The sequence below is a fragment of the Haemaphysalis longicornis genome, unplaced genomic scaffold, assembly GCF_048455015.1.
Source record: "Haemaphysalis longicornis isolate Haplotype H1 unplaced genomic scaffold, Haemaphysalis longicornis Haplotype H1 scaffold_14, whole genome shotgun sequence".
In the NCBI taxonomy this organism is placed as follows: Eukaryota; Metazoa; Arthropoda; class Arachnida; order Ixodida; family Ixodidae; genus Haemaphysalis; species Haemaphysalis longicornis.
The window spans coordinates 19,976,506-19,995,183 of NW_027526245.1; the positions used below are offsets into that span (position 1 = coordinate 19,976,506).

General features: G+C 47.9%; 1 protein-coding gene across 1 annotated transcript in view; it reads left to right on the forward strand.

Moving 5' to 3' along the window:
- The window catches only part of LOC144165180 (lysosomal Pro-X carboxypeptidase-like), a 77,191-nt gene that overhangs the window by 53,644 nt on the left and 4,869 nt on the right, over positions 1-18,678 (forward strand). Inside the window, exons 6-8 of the mRNA XM_077695290.1 lie at positions 10,000-10,169; positions 10,486-10,641; positions 17,819-18,006. Of these exons, the coding sequence (XP_077551416.1) occupies positions 10,000-10,169; positions 10,486-10,641; positions 17,819-18,006 (514 nt within the window). The remainder of the gene's footprint in view (positions 1-9,999; positions 10,170-10,485; positions 10,642-17,818; positions 18,007-18,678) is intronic.

The window sequence follows — 18,678 nt, forward strand, 5'->3', positions numbered from 1 at the left end:
GAACTGCAGAGGCCTTCTGAACAATCTTGACGACGTGCATGAGATTCTGCATGCCAATCAGCCAAGTTTAATGTGTGTCCAGGAAACACATCTTAATTCCAAACACACAAATTTCTTGAATAGTTACCTGGTATACAGGAAAGACAGGGATGGCTGCACACACTCTTCTGGCGGTGTGGCCATAATTGCCCGCAAATCCTTAGCATGCCACCCTGTCACCTTAAACACCGTCGTTGAGGCTGTAGCCGTCCGCGCAATATTATTTAATAGGTTGATAACGGTATGCTCCATCTACATCTCCCCTGATCTTGCACTTCTGAGCTCTGACTTTAAGGCGCTGGTCGACCAGCTTCCTGAACCATACATCCTAACAGGCGACTTCAATGCACACAATTCTCTTTGGGGCTCTTCTCGCACGGATGCCCGATGTCGCCTGATAGAGAAGTTTTTAACATCCTCTGGAGCATGCCTTTTCAACAAGAAACAGCCTACATACCATAACATAGGACACAATACATACTCAAATCTTGACCTGGCTATTGGTTCGGCAATTCTCTTTCCATGTCTTGAGTGGGGTGTGGGCACTGACCCATATGGCAGTGACCACTTCCCCACCTCACTAACATATATAGGTAAAGGCCCATGCAGTCCATCTTCCCATAAAAGGTTTAATGAAGCAAGAGCTAACTGGAATACATTTACAGAGACATCCCAACTACACCACACATCCATAGGACACCTACACGTTGAAGAAGCTACCCAACTGCTCACGGCGCACATCCTCGACGCCGCCGAAAAGTCCATTCCCCACGCCTCTGGTGCGCCGCGCAACCTGCGAAGGCCGGGGTGGAATGAGGACTGTAGGCGGGCGCGAGAGGCCCAGAACAAGGCGTGGGGTGTTCTTCGTCAGTACCCCACGTCGAGTAACCTCCTCTTGTTCAAACGGGCCAATGCGTTTGGAAAACGTGTGCGCCGTGAGGCAATACGCGATAGTTGGCGTACATTCATAACATCAATTAACTCCTACATAGACACACGGAAAGTATAGACCCGAATACGCAAACTCAAGGGACATCAAACACACAGCCTGCCTCTGGTCAGTACAACAGGGGACACACTTGAAGACCAGGCTGACACACTCGCACAACACTTCCAACACGTTTCCAGTTCAGCACACTACACAAACACTTTCATGAAACACAAACTCGTGGCCGAAAAGAAGCCTTTACATGACAATGACAGGTCAGCCACTTCTTATAACTCGGAGTTCACGCTTCATGAGCTGAGGGGTGCTCTGAGCACGTGTAAACCCTCAGCTCCAGGGCCAGGCAACATTACATATACAATGATACAGAACTTACACACAGACACTCTTGTAACACTTCTTCACCTTTTCAACAAGATATGGCTTTCGGGGCACATTCCAAAGTCTTGGAGGGATGCCATAGTTGTAGCATTCTTGAAAGAAGGGAAGGACCCTTCTTCTCCCGCTAGCTATCGACCCATTGCCCTGACCAGCTGCCTATGCAAGCTTCTCGAGAAGATGATAAACCGGAGGTTCGTGTACTTTTTGGAGTATAACGGCCTTCTCGAGAGCTGCCAGGCAGGCTTCTGGGCAGGGAGATCCTCAAATGATCAACTTGTGGCACTAGAGTCGTATACTAAGGATGCTTTCATTCACAAACAGTTCTGTTTAACTGTGTTTTTCGACCTAGAAAAGGCCTATGACACAGCTTGGCGTTATGGGATCCTTACTGACCTGAAGTCATTCGGTGTTTCTGGTAATATGTTTAACACCCTTGCTGGCTATTTGTCGGAGAGAAACTTTTGCGTCAGCGTTGGTTCTGCACTGTCAAAGGTACACGTGCAAGAAAATGGCGTGCCGCAAGGCGGAGTTCTAAGCTGCACTCTCTTCATAGTTAAAATGAGCTCCCTTGAAAGTACTGCCGCCTACATTTTCTTACTCCATGTATGTAGATGACGTGCAGATATCTTTTAAATCATGTAATATGTCCATCTGCGAACGTCATGTCCAGCTCGGCGTCAAGAAGCTTGCCGGCTGGGCAGACAAGAATGGTTTTAAATTGAATCCTGTAAAAAGCTCCGGCGTTGTGTTCTCTAGGAAGCGCGGGGTCCATATAGACCCAGACATTACTATTAACAGCGTGTCGATTCCTGTGAACAAGGAACACAAGTTTTTAGGCATTTTATTCTACGAAAAGCTTACATTCATCCCGCATATCAGACAGCTCAAATGAAAATGCTTAAAAACAATGAATATTCTTAAGGTCCTCTCACATCAATCTTATGGGGCCGACAAACAACTCCTGCTGCGCCTTTACACGGCCTTGGTGGGGTCTCGGCTCGACTATGGCAGTGTCGTGTATGGGTCTGCTACAAAAACAGCACTGAAAATGCTCGACCCAGTGCTGCATCTTGGCCTTCGCCTCTCATGTGGCGCATTCCGCACTAGCCCTGTTGAAAGTCTTTATGTCGAGTGCGACAAATGGTGCCTAGGGCATCAGAGGGAGTATGTTGACCTGTTGTATGCATCCAAGATCGTGTCTCTGACCAACCATCCTTTTAATCCCACCATGAACCATACATCAAATTTACAAGTCTTTTTAAACAGGCCATCTATTCCCTTACCGTTCTCTCTCAGAGTTAGGGAGGAGGCTTCTGCGCTCAATGTCCCCCTTTCAGACACGCACAAGACACCCATTCATAATTTCATCGCACCATGGCATCTTCTTTCTGTATCATGCGACCTGTCATTCACTCTTGTAGAAAAAAATAGGGTACCCAGGAATGCAATTCTGCAGCACTTCCTGTTGCTGCAGGACAAGTACAGGTGTGCAGAATCCTATAGCGACGCGTCATAAACTGGTTCTACAGTATCTTGTGCAGCGCGCGGACCAAATTTAAAATAAGCAAAACAATGAATTTTCATAACAGTATTTACACGGCAGAAGCATACGGCATTCTACTGGTTTCAAACCACATCATCAAACATAAAATTCCCAAGTCCATTGTGTACACAGACTCTCAAAGCGTTGTACAGGCAGTGTCATTAGAAAGGTAATCTAAAAACTATGTTATAAATGCTCTTTTCAAGGTACTAATGTCTGCATATGCCTGAAATCTTGAAATAACTATATGCTGGGTACCAGGGCATTGTGGAATCCCTGGTAATGAGGCCGCCGACCAAATGGCTAGTGATGCTGCTCTCATGACTACGGTTGACATTACAACAGTACCTTACACCGACCTAAAGACACACATCAGACGACAGCTTCGTAACACATGGCAATTACACTGGAGTCAACAAACAGACAACAAACTACACGTAATAAAACCACAACTGGGACGCTACATAACTGACTCACACAACAGATACACTGAAGTCGCCCTGGCTAGGCTGCATATAGGCCACACACATGCGACGCACTCCCACCTGCTCACTGGAACTTCGGGACCCACGTGTAGCAGGTGTGGAAAGGGCCTATCCGTAGTCCACATTCTAATCACATGCAAGGCACTTGACACAACACGACACAAACATTTCCCTGAATTATACAGACGACACATCCCTTTGCACCCATCATATTTTTTAGCCGACGAACCCATGTTTTCTAGTCAGCGTGTTTTTAAGTTTTTAGCTGAGGTGAACTTTCTGCAGCTCTTGTCATATCACGTGTAATCATCCTGGCCCTATACACCAGCCATCTCCATTGTCTTTTGTTTAGCATCACTTTTACTTTTAGTCACATGTTTTAGTATGTACGGTCTCATCACAATTCAGTAACTTCTTCTTTGGCGCTCTTTGCCCATAGTCGGCCTTGCGCCAATAAAACCCAACTATCATCATCATCATCTTTTTCGGTAGGCGTGAGGGAGGGGCACTCGCACAATTATCACCGGCGCGTGTGATCTCGTGCGCCTCAATAATCTCGCGAGTCCGTTGGCTCCTGTGTTTGGCGATAATGCTGCTCTTTACGCACGTTACGCACGTTGTTGGCGTGCTCACGTAATCGTTCGTTGAGGCAACGTCCAGTCTGCCCAATATACCAGGGGAGTGAAACTTCCTATACCTTGCTTGGGACGCGACATTCGCTCGCAGCGCAGGGACAAACCCCTGATGTGGGGGGGGGGGGCGGTACTAAAAACATGGCGGCGCGTTGCGGACATGCATTGGGAAACGTGGGAGACGCCATCTTGATGAGGACTGAAAAGCCGAACGGGGGGGGGGGGGGGGCGATTTAGCGCGAATTCAACAGACATTCAGATCGCCCGCGCACGATCTTGTTCTGGTTGCGCAACCCGTCACATTCTAAAAAGGTCAATAGTTTGTTTCTGATTGATAAAGTTTTGCGCGTCCACTTCTTTTTGCACCTGATGGACAAAATTGCCGGACGTGCCAATATTAGAAAGGTATTTTTTTTTGCCCCAGAAAAACAGGGCAAGTTATGCAGAATGAGCAATCCCTCGGGTCAACGCTCTCGCCGTTGCGGTATAAAACATAAATGAAAGCGCACAACATGCACAGAAAACGTGGTATATGAAATTCCTCTTTCTTGCGGCAAACGTCACATTGGGCAGACTGGTCGCTGTGTTAATGACCTGCTTCGCGGGCAATGTCATAAACGGGAGTGGCGGATGGTTAGCGCATCACTGTTCCACGTGTCACCACAAACCGCACTGCGAACCGCTCTTCGACAAATGCATCATAATCGGCAAGAATAAAGATAGATTAACAAGAGAAGTTATAGAAGCTGAAAAAAAAATAGATAAGTTGCAGACTCAATGCGTTAGCACACCATCTGTATCCGTTTCTCAAAAAGAACTCTGTTATCTGTGGTGGTACGCAAGTTGAAAGCGTGGCATGTATATATTGTGGTTTTTCCAAATACATTTTGTTGGTAGTTAGCGCTCGTCCTGTTGTCCCCTTTCTTTGTCCGTGTCTAATTTGCGCTTTCAGTTCCCATTATGCATCACCAAGAGACCCAAATCATGACCCTTTTTGCACCTGTTATTCCAAGTACGACGTTGTTTTGGTTGATTAGTACACAGAATCTAGACAAGAATAACGAGCGCAGTTTTTTAAATGCTTATTGCATAAATGTACCATTCGTACAGTAAAAATACCACATGGATTTTTTACGTTTTTAGTCGCATATAAAAGTGCATGGCACATAGCCGCATGCTAATAACTAGGTGTCGAACCACTGAATATCTGTCCAGTGCCTTGTCTGCCCAAGGTCCGCATAGTCCCTGCAGGTGAAATGGGCAGAGCTGCTGCCAGTAACTGCTGCTGTAGGTCTGACGAGGTGGTAAATGAGCCAGGTCCTTCCTTCTCACACACTGGAGCCAAACGCGAGATCTGAAACATCAACAAGCACGTGTGTATATTTGGGTTAGAATGAATACTAGCTTTATTGCTACTTTCAAGCGCACATACGATAGTTTTCAGTGAAAACTGGCGTCTGTATTGAAAATAAACGTTATCTGTTATATTAGAAATTTTTCTTTCTTAAATTGATTTTGGCTACAAAGACCACTTGTCACAATACCAATCGTAAAGGCAAATTTTAAGTTTAAATCTACCGTCATTATTAAGAGATGCTGGTACATTTTTCTATTGTAGTCACTACTTAGTTAACGTAGTGCTCACACTATAGGAACCTGTGGACCCACCCTTTGAGCCAACATTGTATGGGAGATGCCTTCCTGCAGCTGTGAACGTAAATAGGCTGATAATAATAACGACAACCATAATACTCATGTTAATTGTAATAATTACCATAATAATAATAATATTAATAATAACAACGCATGCTACGAAAACAAACTAAACGCAGGCAATCAAAATATAATAAAAAGAGTGCAGATAAGCTCACACTGTTGCATTAGTTTTTGTATATGTTGCCTCATATACAATTTGCTGCGTACCGTGCATTCACTTGCGCTAAAATGCAAAACACACAATCGAAACGCATTAAATCAATAACGCACGTATAAACAAACGTTTGTAGCTAATGTAGTCATTGGATTATTTGCCAGATGCTCTGCCACGTATTTCTCATGTCTAGCTATTGATTTCTTAGACGGAAAAGCGTGTGTCGGGCTGCAGACGAGACACGACCAGAGGCTCCCAGCAAGGCGAGAAGAAGAACCGCCCCTTTATTTAACAGCCGTGCATATATACACTCAAGTGGGAAAGGAGGGTGTGCTCCCTCACCAACATATTACAAGCATGAGACATACCGTTTACGTCACATGGGCCATAGATATGACACCCGCGCGCACCAGATATGATACGTCCCCCTTTCTTTCTCAGTAAAATAGAAACAAAACATTGGGAGCGATGTTTAGGAAACCTGCACAAAGCTTTGATCATATGCAAGTCTGTGTGGTGGCCTTCGTTCTCTCTTTGACCTTCTTGGCACAGGATCTTGGAGCTGAGGCACGCCTGCAGGAACGTAGAAGGAGGCAGGAATGCTATTCGTTGGGGCCGGTGACATTGCGGGATCATTGCTACTAGATGCTGAAATAGAACCTTGAGGTGTTTCTTGGTTCAGGACCCCATCGGGCTCATAAAGGCTTCTTTGTCGAAAAGCCTCTTTCGTAGGCGGCAGATGCCGCCGATTGCGCCGCACGCTTGTTCCGTCTTCGGTGACCACGCCGCTGTATGACCTGGGGTATCCTGACGCTTGAACGACTTGACCTTTAATGGCCCATGCCCCCTTTTTGATGCGAACCGTGTCTCCAGGGTTGGGCGGTGCTAGTTGCCGAATGGAATGGTAACCTGGCGATGCTTCTGTACGCTGCTATTTGGACATGGCCGGACGTCGGGCAACGTTGTCCGCAGTCTTCTTCCTTGAAGTACCTCGCCAGGTGATGGCCCGGATTCTATTGGAGTTAATCTGTAGGCAAGGAGACCAAGCCAAAAATCCTGCTTCATTTCAGTGCTTTTCTTTAGAATCCGCTTAACTATTTGAACGCCTTTTTCTGCCAAACCGTTGGACTGGGGGGTACCTAGGACTGGAAGTAATGTGGTTGAAGTCGTACGTCTGATTTGAGCGTGCACAGTACAGTCGTGTCGGCTTGCCACGCTGCGCGACACGTCTAGAATGTCAAAGTTATATTCACTGCCCTGAAGTTCGCCTATCTCGGCAAATCCTTTGCAGCAGATAGCAAAATGGTTAGATCGCTGACACTTTCGGCATGATTTCCCGAATGCAGGGCAGCTTCGTGGCTGGTGCATACGTCCGCACTTGAGACACTTTTGATACTCACTCCGCAACTGACTCCGTCTACTTAAGTGTTCCTTGCCTATCTTATCAATCTGGCTTTCATCCCGTGTCCAGAGTTTCTGTTGGGCTGCTGACAGTTCAGCCGCTTTAGCAACCTGCTCAGCCTTCTGTAACGTTAGTGCGGTGTCCCGCAGCAAAGTTTCCTGAACCTTCGCAATGTTAGTTCCATAAACAATCTGATCTGTGATCATTGCATCCGAAGTTGCATGCTCGTGCTTGGTTTTTTAAGTCTCGTAGAAAAGGTTCAAACGGCTCACCCGGGGCCTGGACTCGCGTACGGAAGACGTAGCGCTCATGTACCTCGTTCTTCTGTGCCGTACAGTATTCATCAAATTTCTTCACTATAGTGGCGTAGTCAATTCTTGTTCTCGTCTGCGCTGAAGCTGAACGTGTTGAAGATCTCGATGGCTTCCTCGCCTGCTACGCTGAGCAGAAGTGCCGTCTTGCACGGCTCCGTTCGAGGCTTGTCGGTTGGTTTTGATGCGGCGAGAAAAAAGTCTAACCTTTGCATGAATATCTGCCAGTTCTTGGAAATTTCCCCAGCCGAGCTTAGCGGGCCTGGTGGCTTCAGGACGTTCATCGTGTTGGTCTTGCAGCGTGATCTTCAGTTTGCCAAAATTGGACGTCGGTGGTCATCCCACTTGTGACACCATGTTTCGTGTCGGGCTGCAGACGAGACACAACCAGAGGCTCCGAGCAAGGCGAGCAGAAGAACTGCCCCTTTATTTAACAGCCGTGCATATATATACTAAAGTGGGAGAGGAGGGTGTGTTCCCTCACCAACATATTACAAGCGTGAGACATACCGCGTACGTCACATGGGCCGTAGATATGAGCCCGCGCGCACCAGATATGATACATATACAGTGTACAAACTAACAAAGTAAAGTAAGACACATTCATCCATTCTCAAACGTGTCGTGGCTTAGTTTCAACTGAGCGAACAAATTGGGACGACCCGTCGGCGGCCGGCGGACTAAACGCTGGGTCTTCGGACTCTGTCGGAAGGTCGGCGAGGAGTGCAGTAGCGCAGTTAGGGCGGCTAGAATGGCATAGGGCTAAAAGGAGGAAAATATTCCACGTTTTGATTGGTTCCTAAAACCACTGTCAGTTAGGGAGAAAAATTGGGGACATTTTTGGAATTTGTTGTTGAAGCGAGCAGGCTTTTAGCCTCGCGCGTCGCCTCCTAAGGGATTCCCTCTAAGAAGCTGATTGCCGGCTTCTTGCAGCAGACGACGCAACAAACGCCTGGAACTGAGGCTTCCTTTTGTAATATTTCAGTTTTTACGAGTCTTGTGTAACGACATTCGCCTGCCTGACCATGTCCATGGTATTGCCCCGAGTTTGTCCTGTGCTGGTTCCTTTATTCTTATAAACTTCAACATTTTTTTTTGGCATTCGCGTGGCCCTAGTATTGCTGCTGCGGCACCAAACTATGATCAGACTTGGAGGACGTTTTCTACACGATATCTCCGGCGCTGAATTATCCTTGCGTCTTTCAAGAACGATAAGAAAATACAAACAAATTCTGTGCAGAGCTGCGAGATCTCCCAGAAGCACGCACGTGTACCGGGGAGGACAGTAATCGCAATAGCTAGCAGTTTCACTTGTGCAGCACTTGCGACTTTTAAACTAAAGAGAAAGTAGGGCGAGATATTGCCCCTTCAAGGCAGTTTCAAGATCTGGTCACTCCAAATGCAAATTTATTGGCGATAGATGATCTAACCAATTTGTGTTATAGCAGCATGGTTCATTGTCATGACACTAGCCCTTTGTAGTAACCGATGTAGAACAATCATTAGACTGCTTCCAACTTTCAGGCTTCAAGAGCAGATGTGAAGGCCAGTACTAAAATATGCAAACTTTTTAAACAGGTGTTGTTATAAAGAACCTGCAGTGTTGCATCTCAATCTTTATCATGTCCTCTTGTGATGACTTTTGAAATGTTCCTTGGCAAATGAATTATAACTTTTCAGCTTGAGAGGTGCAATTCGAAATGGTTGTGAATGTTGACTACCTGACAGTTGTTTAATCTGCAGCACAACTACCAGTTAAGCGACCAGGAGATGATGACGTGCAAGTGCTCGTATATTTCGGCGTTCCTGCACTATTTTGTTTTTAAAATGTAAAAGGAACATACCAAAAGGAGACAGTTTTTAGTTTTATATATTCCTGTTTCACAGCCAAGGAAGATGGCAGGTATCAGAGGTGCCGAGCACAAACGTTGTAGTGCGTCCAGATGCTTGTTGAGACCTCTGTGACTGAAAAGTAAACACATTACACCATCTTCCCGTAGGGGAACCCTGAGTAGTATGCGAAGCAGCCATGAGGTCGACTGAAGTTCCCATTAGTTTTCAGTTCGTCGTTTCTGTTGACGTTCAGCTTCGCGTGCCTCGTTGTATCAGTAGCTTCTTGACGTAGTTTGAATGAGTGAAGGACATAAGGCTCATTCGTAGCACATGCTCCCGTCTCGGTTTCGGGGCCCTGCATTACGTCGATGTTTAATATTCGTGTATATTGTGAACACGCGATCTAGCGATTGCGCGCTTGAAATCGCGACCTTTGGAAGCCTATTCAAGGCCCCCTAAAAAACAAGCTACGTGAAAGTACTGCGGGAGAAGCGTGGGTCCCTACTTGCATTTATTCCCTACAATGAGAGCTGAGCAAGCGTGTTTCAATATTTCAGTTTCGGGGTGCGAGCTTCTCCGCAAAAAGTTCAATACGTGCCAGCCGCTGCATCCTGACAACTACACCATCTTCAGGGACACCGTAAGAGACACGTACGGGATTGTGGCAATGGCCAATTATCCTGATGCAGCGGACCTTGTGGGAAGTCTTCCGGCGAATCCTGTAAAGGCAAGTTCTGCCAAAGACAGCGTTTCCATGCTGGATATGTGCACTCGGAAAATTCTGACGCTCAATTAGTTCCAGTGTCACTTTGTGGTTGAGAGTTTGCGCTCGTCCCGTGCCTCCCTTATCTGTTTGTTCTTTCTTGCGCAACGCAGGTGTTTATTTCCCAAAGGTGCAGCAATTCGCACAAGTTGTGCGGACCTTGTACAGTCATTGTGGTAATATGGCGCGTCGGGTGTATTGCTGAGATGTAAACCTAAAAGATTTTTAGATATGCACTCTCGAAAAACACGTAAAGCATTTTGTTTCATTGCGTACTCAGGTGGTGTGCGAACAGTTCGTGAGCGCACCAAAAACGAAGCTGGGACTGGTCGATGCCGCCGCCAAAGCAATGGGAATGTTCATGGCTGGTAACAGCACACGCCAGTGTCTCGACGTTTTCTTCTACAAGACGGGCCTCAGGACCTACCAGTTTATGGTAAGCGTCGCGCACAGTGCAAAGTGTTACACACCAAGCAGTGCGAACGAGTCCTCAACAAGCGATCCTTCCCCCCACACCTGTGGCCTTATGTAATCGGGGGGTCTTTCTTCTATGCCCTTAAACGCATTCAGACTACTGCATCCATATTAGAGGCTCTGCTTTCTCCAGTAGGCGTCATAGTATTGGGCAGGTATGGGGCATCCGCAAAGGGACAAGCAGGCTATGTGTAGTACTTCGAAACACGCACGCATCTCTGTCTGTTTGAATGCTGTTCATTTGAACGTGGGACCCCATCTTGCTAACGCTGTGTACTAAGGCGAGGCCCCGGTGTCTATACGCTTATCCACTGCTTCTTCCTCGGCCTTGTTGCGTCCTCGCTTTCTGTCGTTTCAGAACCATTTCGTATAGCCGGTATTAAATGGCGTGGAATGCATGGAGGCAACCATGGGACTGCGCTGCCATATATGTGGCCAAACGTGTGTTGCCAAGGCGACGTTGTGCGCACGGCCCCAGATCAGGCGCCCCTCTTCCCCTCCATGCCTTCATGGCGGCCAGGCAGGCCGCGGGCCGCGACGTGACCTTGTGATTCCGTGCAAGGCGTGTTCGAGTGTTTCGATAGTCAGTTGTACCGCGATAGGGTTAGTTACGCGAAAAGTCACGATTCCGCTCATGAGTGTGACAACCTTATCTGCAATTCAACCCCAGCCTCCGCGCACACCTACGAGCGAGTTGGAGTCGGTCGTGTCACAAAGGTCTGAACGTGAGCGCAGGGGTCCGTTTGACAGCAGGAACTGCATCATTTCCAAACTGTTGCCCACTCAACGCAAAGTAATACCTCGACGCCAAGTGCAGTTGAGTTCAGCACAGCACGCCACGCCACGCCGCGCGCCACGCGCGTTTGAAATAGCCGCCGCAAATCAGCTGATTGCCAGCCGCCGCGGCTTAACGTAAGACGTGAGTTGTTTTGCTGAGTGGGAAACATTTAGCGCACGAAAAAGCCAGGGCTAAATCGGTGTACGCGTGAACCATTTCTACAAAGAAATTATTCCGTTTTTGTACTCAGCCGAGTAATAGAGAGAACTTACCAGAAAAAGTCATGGATGCGGTGCGGGTGCTCTTGCGCCGACATCCCGCGGCGGCCGCCAACTCCAGCGTCAGACTTAGGCGGCGTTCGCAGTCGCGGTTTTATTGTCCGTGGATTGGAAGTGCTCGAGGGTAGGTAGAGCACCATCACTTAATGTGAGTGCGATTAATATTATATCTGTTGATGCCACTACCGATAATCGGGCTGAAACGCAGCAGACGATGTACGCTGGTGTTTTTTATTCGAGATGCGGGCGCAAAGCGCATGCGCTGGCACGGTGGCCACCGACATGGCGGTTTTCAGTGTTGCCAGGCGGAGAAATCGCCCGCTAAATTTTCATTGAATACCGCCTATACTACGTAGTGCAGATGGGGGCGCGAGCAGGAGACAAATTTCCCGTATTCCCAAAATTCCCGTAATTCTCGTACCCGCCATGTGTGTGCTCCGTTGTTCGCTCCGTTGTTCCGTTGTTGCTCCGTTGTTCGCATGAAAAACCTGTGGGCGTGTGCCACAGGCTGCGTTTGATCCTTGAATCAACTGTGGCTTCACGTCTCATTAGATTAAAGCGAAGCTTTGAGTTCTCACTGATGACGTCTGTTGTGGGAACGCACCCTGCAGGAAAGCAACTTTCTCTGACTGCGATGATGAATGATCGTGGTGGAGGCAGACTTTTCCAATGCTTTGAAGGACTCTGGTGAAGTGAAAGCAAAGAATTCACTGACGATTACTGTAACCCCTATTGCGAAATTTGTGCGCAGCGGGAGCTCGGTCACGGCGCATATCTGCTGCGCCTCAGGAAGCAGCTCTTGGACCTTCTTGCTGAGACTGTCCTACACGGAATTCTGTAGTGCATGAAGCCGCCTGCCTCCCGTCACTTTCTTTTTTCTTGTCCTTCCATTTTTTTATGCCCTGGGGCAAAATGGCGCAATACAAAAAAATTATAGCGCGCCCAGCGAACGTATGGCGGCGCGCTCACTGCGCTGTTGCCGAACGCTACTGCGCGAGAGTTTTTTTGTATGTCTGGGTCAAACATTTTGTTTCAAGGCGTATTTTATTTGCTACCGCAAAAATAAAGCAGCCATGCATTATTCATGAAAAGATCGAGCACTGATAATCACTCGTTTTCATGTGTTGCCTCAAATATGTCGAATATTTTCTTTTTGCTCAACAACGTTGAGCCGGCAATTGCCAGTAGATTTAATAGTTTGGAAATGTTATGCCTATATAAAGGTCTCATTCAGGAAATTCTTTAAATTTTGGCCGGGCGACGGAATCTAGCGACAGGAAAACAGACAGATTAAAACTGTCACGTTTAGGTAGCCCAAAAAGACTATCGTCTTAAAAACTTCTTTATTGAGAGCAATGATGTTTTCGGTGATGTGACATCCTCTTCACGGGTATTCGTGCGCCGTCTTGGCTGCAACCGATGTCTCAACCATCAGGAGCTTGTCGGCGAGATGGGAGCTGGGCATCAACGACAGCCGCTGCTATGGGGAATAATTAGGGGGTGTAGGTGTGGTTGGTTTGCATTCTGCATGCTCGTGATCCAGGACGATGTGTCCGAGTGTTCGTGGTTGTGTGCAGTATATTCATTGGCCACAATATTCAACGTTCCTGTCCGGTTGCTTTGTTGTCAGTGTGCAATGAGCCGTCTGTGACACCCAACGCGACATGTGTGCGTGTGTTTGAGAAAGATAAACTAACTTTACAGAGCTAAGGTCTGTCATGGGGACTGTCTAAGGTCTGTTTAGCCTGGCGGCGACAATGACAGCGCTATTCATCAGGGAGGCTTGTACCTCCGGATCGAGGGAAGGAATCATTGGGAAAAGCCCGCATGGTGTGGGTAAGGTGGCGGGAATGCCGAATGATGGGCAGACAAGGAAGGGAAACAATGACGGGCGAATGCGATGGAGCGCGCGACAGGGCTTTTGCAAAAGCGCAACGTGCGCTTTTGCACGTCGTCGAAACTGGCATGAGCAGGGGGCTATACGTGGCGGGTGAAGCGGAAATGGGTCGCTATGTCGTTATAGCTGAGTAGGCAACCTCTAGCTGATCCGGCATCGTGCCACGGGCAGTGAAGGTTCTGCGTACTTGTTGACAGTTGGTTACGATTACAGCTGTTTTTGTTTCTGTCATGGATAGTGCGCAGATATCCCCTCTGCTTCTTGTTTTGCGGGTTGTAGCAGCTAGAGTGGCGCCGATCACGAAGTCTGTCCTTTTTATATCTCGTATTTCTTTTTGTTGTGCAACTGGTTGCACAAAAACTCCTTGTTGTGTCCGAACTCTTTGTACAGATACTGTTCAAAGGCTAGAAAAAACTGTTCGAAGGCTAGGAAAACAAATAGTAGTATTAGAGGACAGGGGAAGACGAAATAATCTTCACGTATTCGGTCTATCAGAAAAGAAAGAAGAAACAGCTGAATCACTAACAAAAGAAGTTGTTGACGACATATTCCAGGCGAAAATGAATGTGAAGGTGTGTTGTGGAGTGAAGGTTCTGCATACTTGTTGAGAGTTGTAGGCCCCCGAGCGGATACATCGAATAGGCCGGAAACAAACTGATAAACCGCGACTAATTATTCTGAGGTTGTTTGACCACAGGGAAAAATTATCATTACTCATGAACTGCTTCATCCTTACGGGGTCCAACATTTCGATATCTGAAAATATTGCACGAGCCACCAGGGAAATTAGAAGGCACCTTTGGAAGAGCTGACACTAGGAAGTCAGGCGCGAAAGTTCAACTTTTTAATAACAAGATAAAAGTAGACAAAACCATGTTTGCATGGACAGCACTCGAATGAAAAGTCCCAACTTCGCGAAGCCCTAATGAGCCTAAAAAGACCGAATGACCACTTGTAAAAACTGAAAAAACTCTCCGATGCATAAACATCAACGCCCGCAGTATAATGGACAAAAGCGCCGACTTGGAAGGCATAATTTTGGCACACAAACCACATACAATAATTATAACCGAAACATGGCTTCATCCCGATGTTAGCGATTCTGAAGTATTCCGAAAAGATAAGAATTCTCGTGGTGGTGGAGTTTCCATTGTGTTTAAAAATACTTTGCGCGCGACAAGGCTGCCCGACATCGCCGGGGTTGAGTGCGTGTTGGCTAAATTCTTCCTAAACGATTGCAATCTCTTTGTGTAAAAATAAGCATAAACTGACGAGGGAGATTATTGAGGCTGGTAAAATAGGAAAAGAGAAGAAAAGTGTGTAAGCGTTCCTTCTGTCGGGCTATCAGCAAAAGAAATCACCTATCTGGACGGTTTGCAAGCACATAGTGGTAGTGATGTCGTGGCGGAGTTGTTATATTTTATTTTCACATGTCATGTGCCGATTTTTTTTGTTGCCTTGATTTCTGCTGTATTTATATGCCAAACGTCGCAGCAAAAAACTTCTGTTGTTAGCGCGTGTGTGTCGTCCTCTCCCTATCGTCCTCGTTTCTTGTTTGCGCTGTGAATTCGAGATTATGGAACACCAACTCGCCCAAGCATCAACCTTAACCGTCTTTTCCACACTTGAGTTTCCGTTGTGCCATATTCTAGACTGAGCGGATTGCCACATCGCGCAGCCTCAGTCGTAGCTTCCGGGTGGCAGCAGTGACTCATTTCCGCGGACGCTGGATGAGCACGGCTGATAGCGGACGGCTAACAGCCACGGCGAAATCGAAACCTGAGCCTAATTGTGCACTATCGTGTTAAAAAATCCTATTTTCAGAACTATGACCCCTGCCTCGTATGTCTGATTGCTGATAGTCGGGGTGCATGTTTTTTGGTAGCGAGTGGACCTTGATGCGGTGTCCCCATTCGTACGGTATCTTTTGGGCGAAATAGCGTCTAGTGAATTTCACTTGCTTTTTCAGTTTTTTCGACCTGCGGATATTTAGACAGATGGCTATACTTCTGAATAGACAGGTGGCCTATATGCTCGTCAACCGTAATATGGAGCCCTGAGGCGCAAACCACGTGGCGAGCTACTGGAACGCACCACAATACAAATAAAACTCCAAGGTAGCGACATCCCCGCATTCCCAACCATCCGTATACTGGGACTTTACATCCAGCCAGACGGAAGAAGAACGCTAACCATCCAGCGCCTCAACCACACTACATCGCAGATCATGCGTATGGTGAGTCGAGTAACAAACCGGCACCACGGTATGAAGGAGGATGATGTCATCAAGTTGGTGCAAGCACTGGTTGTCAGCCGCGTGGTGTACTCTACGCCTTACCTCCGCTGAAACCGAGGGAATTGGACAACTTGACATACTACTGCGGAAGGCGTACAAACATGCGCTAGGCCTCCCTCCTCACACCGCCACTAGTAAGCTGGAAGCGCTCGGGGTGCACAACAAGGTGCGGGAGATAATTGATGCCCACCTTGTCAGCCAACTAGAGCGGCTCAGGCAAATGTCGACCGGCCGTACGGTGCTGAGGCAGCTAGTGTACCAGATAGCGGACGCCAGCCACCCTCGACCGGAAACTGTGCAACAGGACATCCGTACGCTCATCAGGGTTGCTCCACTCCCGAGAAACATGCCCCCTGCGCATCACGTACAGCGCAGACAAGCACGAGTACAATTTATACAAGGGAAGTACTCTGACCACCCCCATGTGCGATTCACGGACGCGGCCCACTGCGCATCCTATCCAGCCATGTCGTTCGCACTGCGACAGTAAAAACAAAAACATCGTTGAAGCCGAAGAAACGGCCATCGCACTGGCATTGACGTCCCCGACTTCATAAATTGCAGACCGCCAACAGGCATGCAGAAACTATTGCAGCGTTGGTATCTCAATATCCGCCCTCCGATTAGTAAAAAAGCACAAGGGTACTCTGAACACTACTGTACTAATATGGACGCCAGGCCACGCAGGGCTTGACGTAAACGAGCGAACACACGCTACAGCCCGAGCATGCACCCTCCGGACGCCGCATCAGTCGCTCCGTGACCCAGAGCCTGTCCAGCAGCAGTACCGTGCATTTCTGCGACACCACCACCTTTTCAGATGTGCCTACCCACCACCGCAGCAGAAGCTCGCCCGAGAGGAGGCTGTAGCCTGGCGGCAACTACAGACCAACACATACTCCCACCTTAGCTTCCTGCACATCATACACTCCGCAATATATCCACCAACATGACCACACAGTAGCGAACACGCAACACTGTACCACACCACGTGGTCTTGCCAGAACACACCAGCAGCTCCGATTATTCGCACCCCCACCATCGAGCAGTCGGAGGCCGTGCTGTGCAGTTTGGATCCTGAGGACCAGCGACAGTTGGTGGACCGGGCATGCAGGACCGCAGCCGCCGCAGGGGACCTGGACTGGGGGCTTCTCCCGCTTTCAAGCGCGAACCTCTTGAATATATGTTTCACCACCACCACCACCTCAAGATGTTGAGGGCTTGCTACGTGACTTTTCTGGGGATCCCGTTCAGCTTGTCGTTTAGGCTCCTGGCGATGGCGAATGAGCGGAACCAGCATCGTAGTTTAGAACATGGTTAAGTAGCGTGGTAAAGACGGGACAATATAGAAGAGACCACGCAGGACTAGACTCCACCGCTAGTCCTGTGTGGTCTCTTCTATATTGTCCAGCGCTAGTCCTCTTATACATTGTCCCGTCTTTACCGCGCTACTCAACCACGTTTCACAGTTCGAACCAACTAGGCCATATGAGTACGCGATGACAGTTTCGTAGGGTGCTGTCAAGGGGGATGGTCAAGTGATCACGGGTGCGGCGGCAAAGTTTGTGAGTTTACCTGGAGATAGACAAAAGATGTAGATAGGCTTCCGCCTTCAAATTCTTAGGACGTTCTAAGCATCCCCGTATTTTTTTGCGTTTAAACTTGTTTTTATTATGGTGGTTACACATAAAGATTCAGTCGGAAGTAGGTCCAGTCCTTCTTTGCTTCCTTTGGCGCTACCAACTCGTACAAAAGCTTGCTTGGTCATGATGATGGTTATGACCACAATATGTATTAATGTTGTCCATGCCTTTTGTCGGTGTAGGTGCAGTTTACGGATTTATTCGCCTCAATTCCTTCCTTAAAGGGGATTTTCCTTTTTTTTTTCAGACCTGCACAGTCCTTATGCAGCCGTTCTGTGGCAACGGGGTGAGCGACATGTTTTACCCTTTCACGTGGAACGCGACGGCTGAAAAGGAGAGGTGCCAGAGGGAATTCGGAATAGCGCCGGACTTCTACGGGACCATCCTCATGTACGGAGGCAGCGAATTCAGCACCGCGACCAACATAATTTTCAGGTACGGTGGCAATTGCGAAAGGGCACAACTGTGAAGCAGTGCCACCACAAAGGAAGCCTGTTCTATGAAATATTGGCGGCGTGCTGCACGTAAAATGTTGCTTGTAGCAAATGGGTCAGTAGCAAAGCACATTCCCCCTAACGGCGTATCTGTAGCGACAACAAAAGTGATTGGTCGAGTTCTCAGTCATAATAACCAAAATAGGAAGGAAGCATCGCGAGGTGACAAGAATGAAAATGTTGACAAAAGGACACATGCGTCACAGTAGATGGACACGTATCACATATCATATACAGCTAGGGCGTCATTGGTGTTGTGGCGCCCTTCGCCGGCGCTCTAAACCGACGCGTGGTGCCGGGTACCATATACGAAAAAAATGGAGGGACACGAGCGGCACGTGCTTGATGCGCCAGCACAGCACGGGAAGTTCGATTCTGGAAAGCCTGCACCATGGTATACGCTGTTTCAGGCGCTGCGTTGCAACCACGCGATTCCCGACGGTGTAACCCACTGCATATGATATCTGTATATGTTGGTGTGTGGTTAGCCAATGCCATTCATACACCTGAAAATCTAAGAAAATGGTAGACGCTGCTTAGAAAGCCACTACCCAGCCAAATGTCATTTGGCTTAATCCCGAATTGCCTCCCTATCGAACTTTATCCCCCCGGG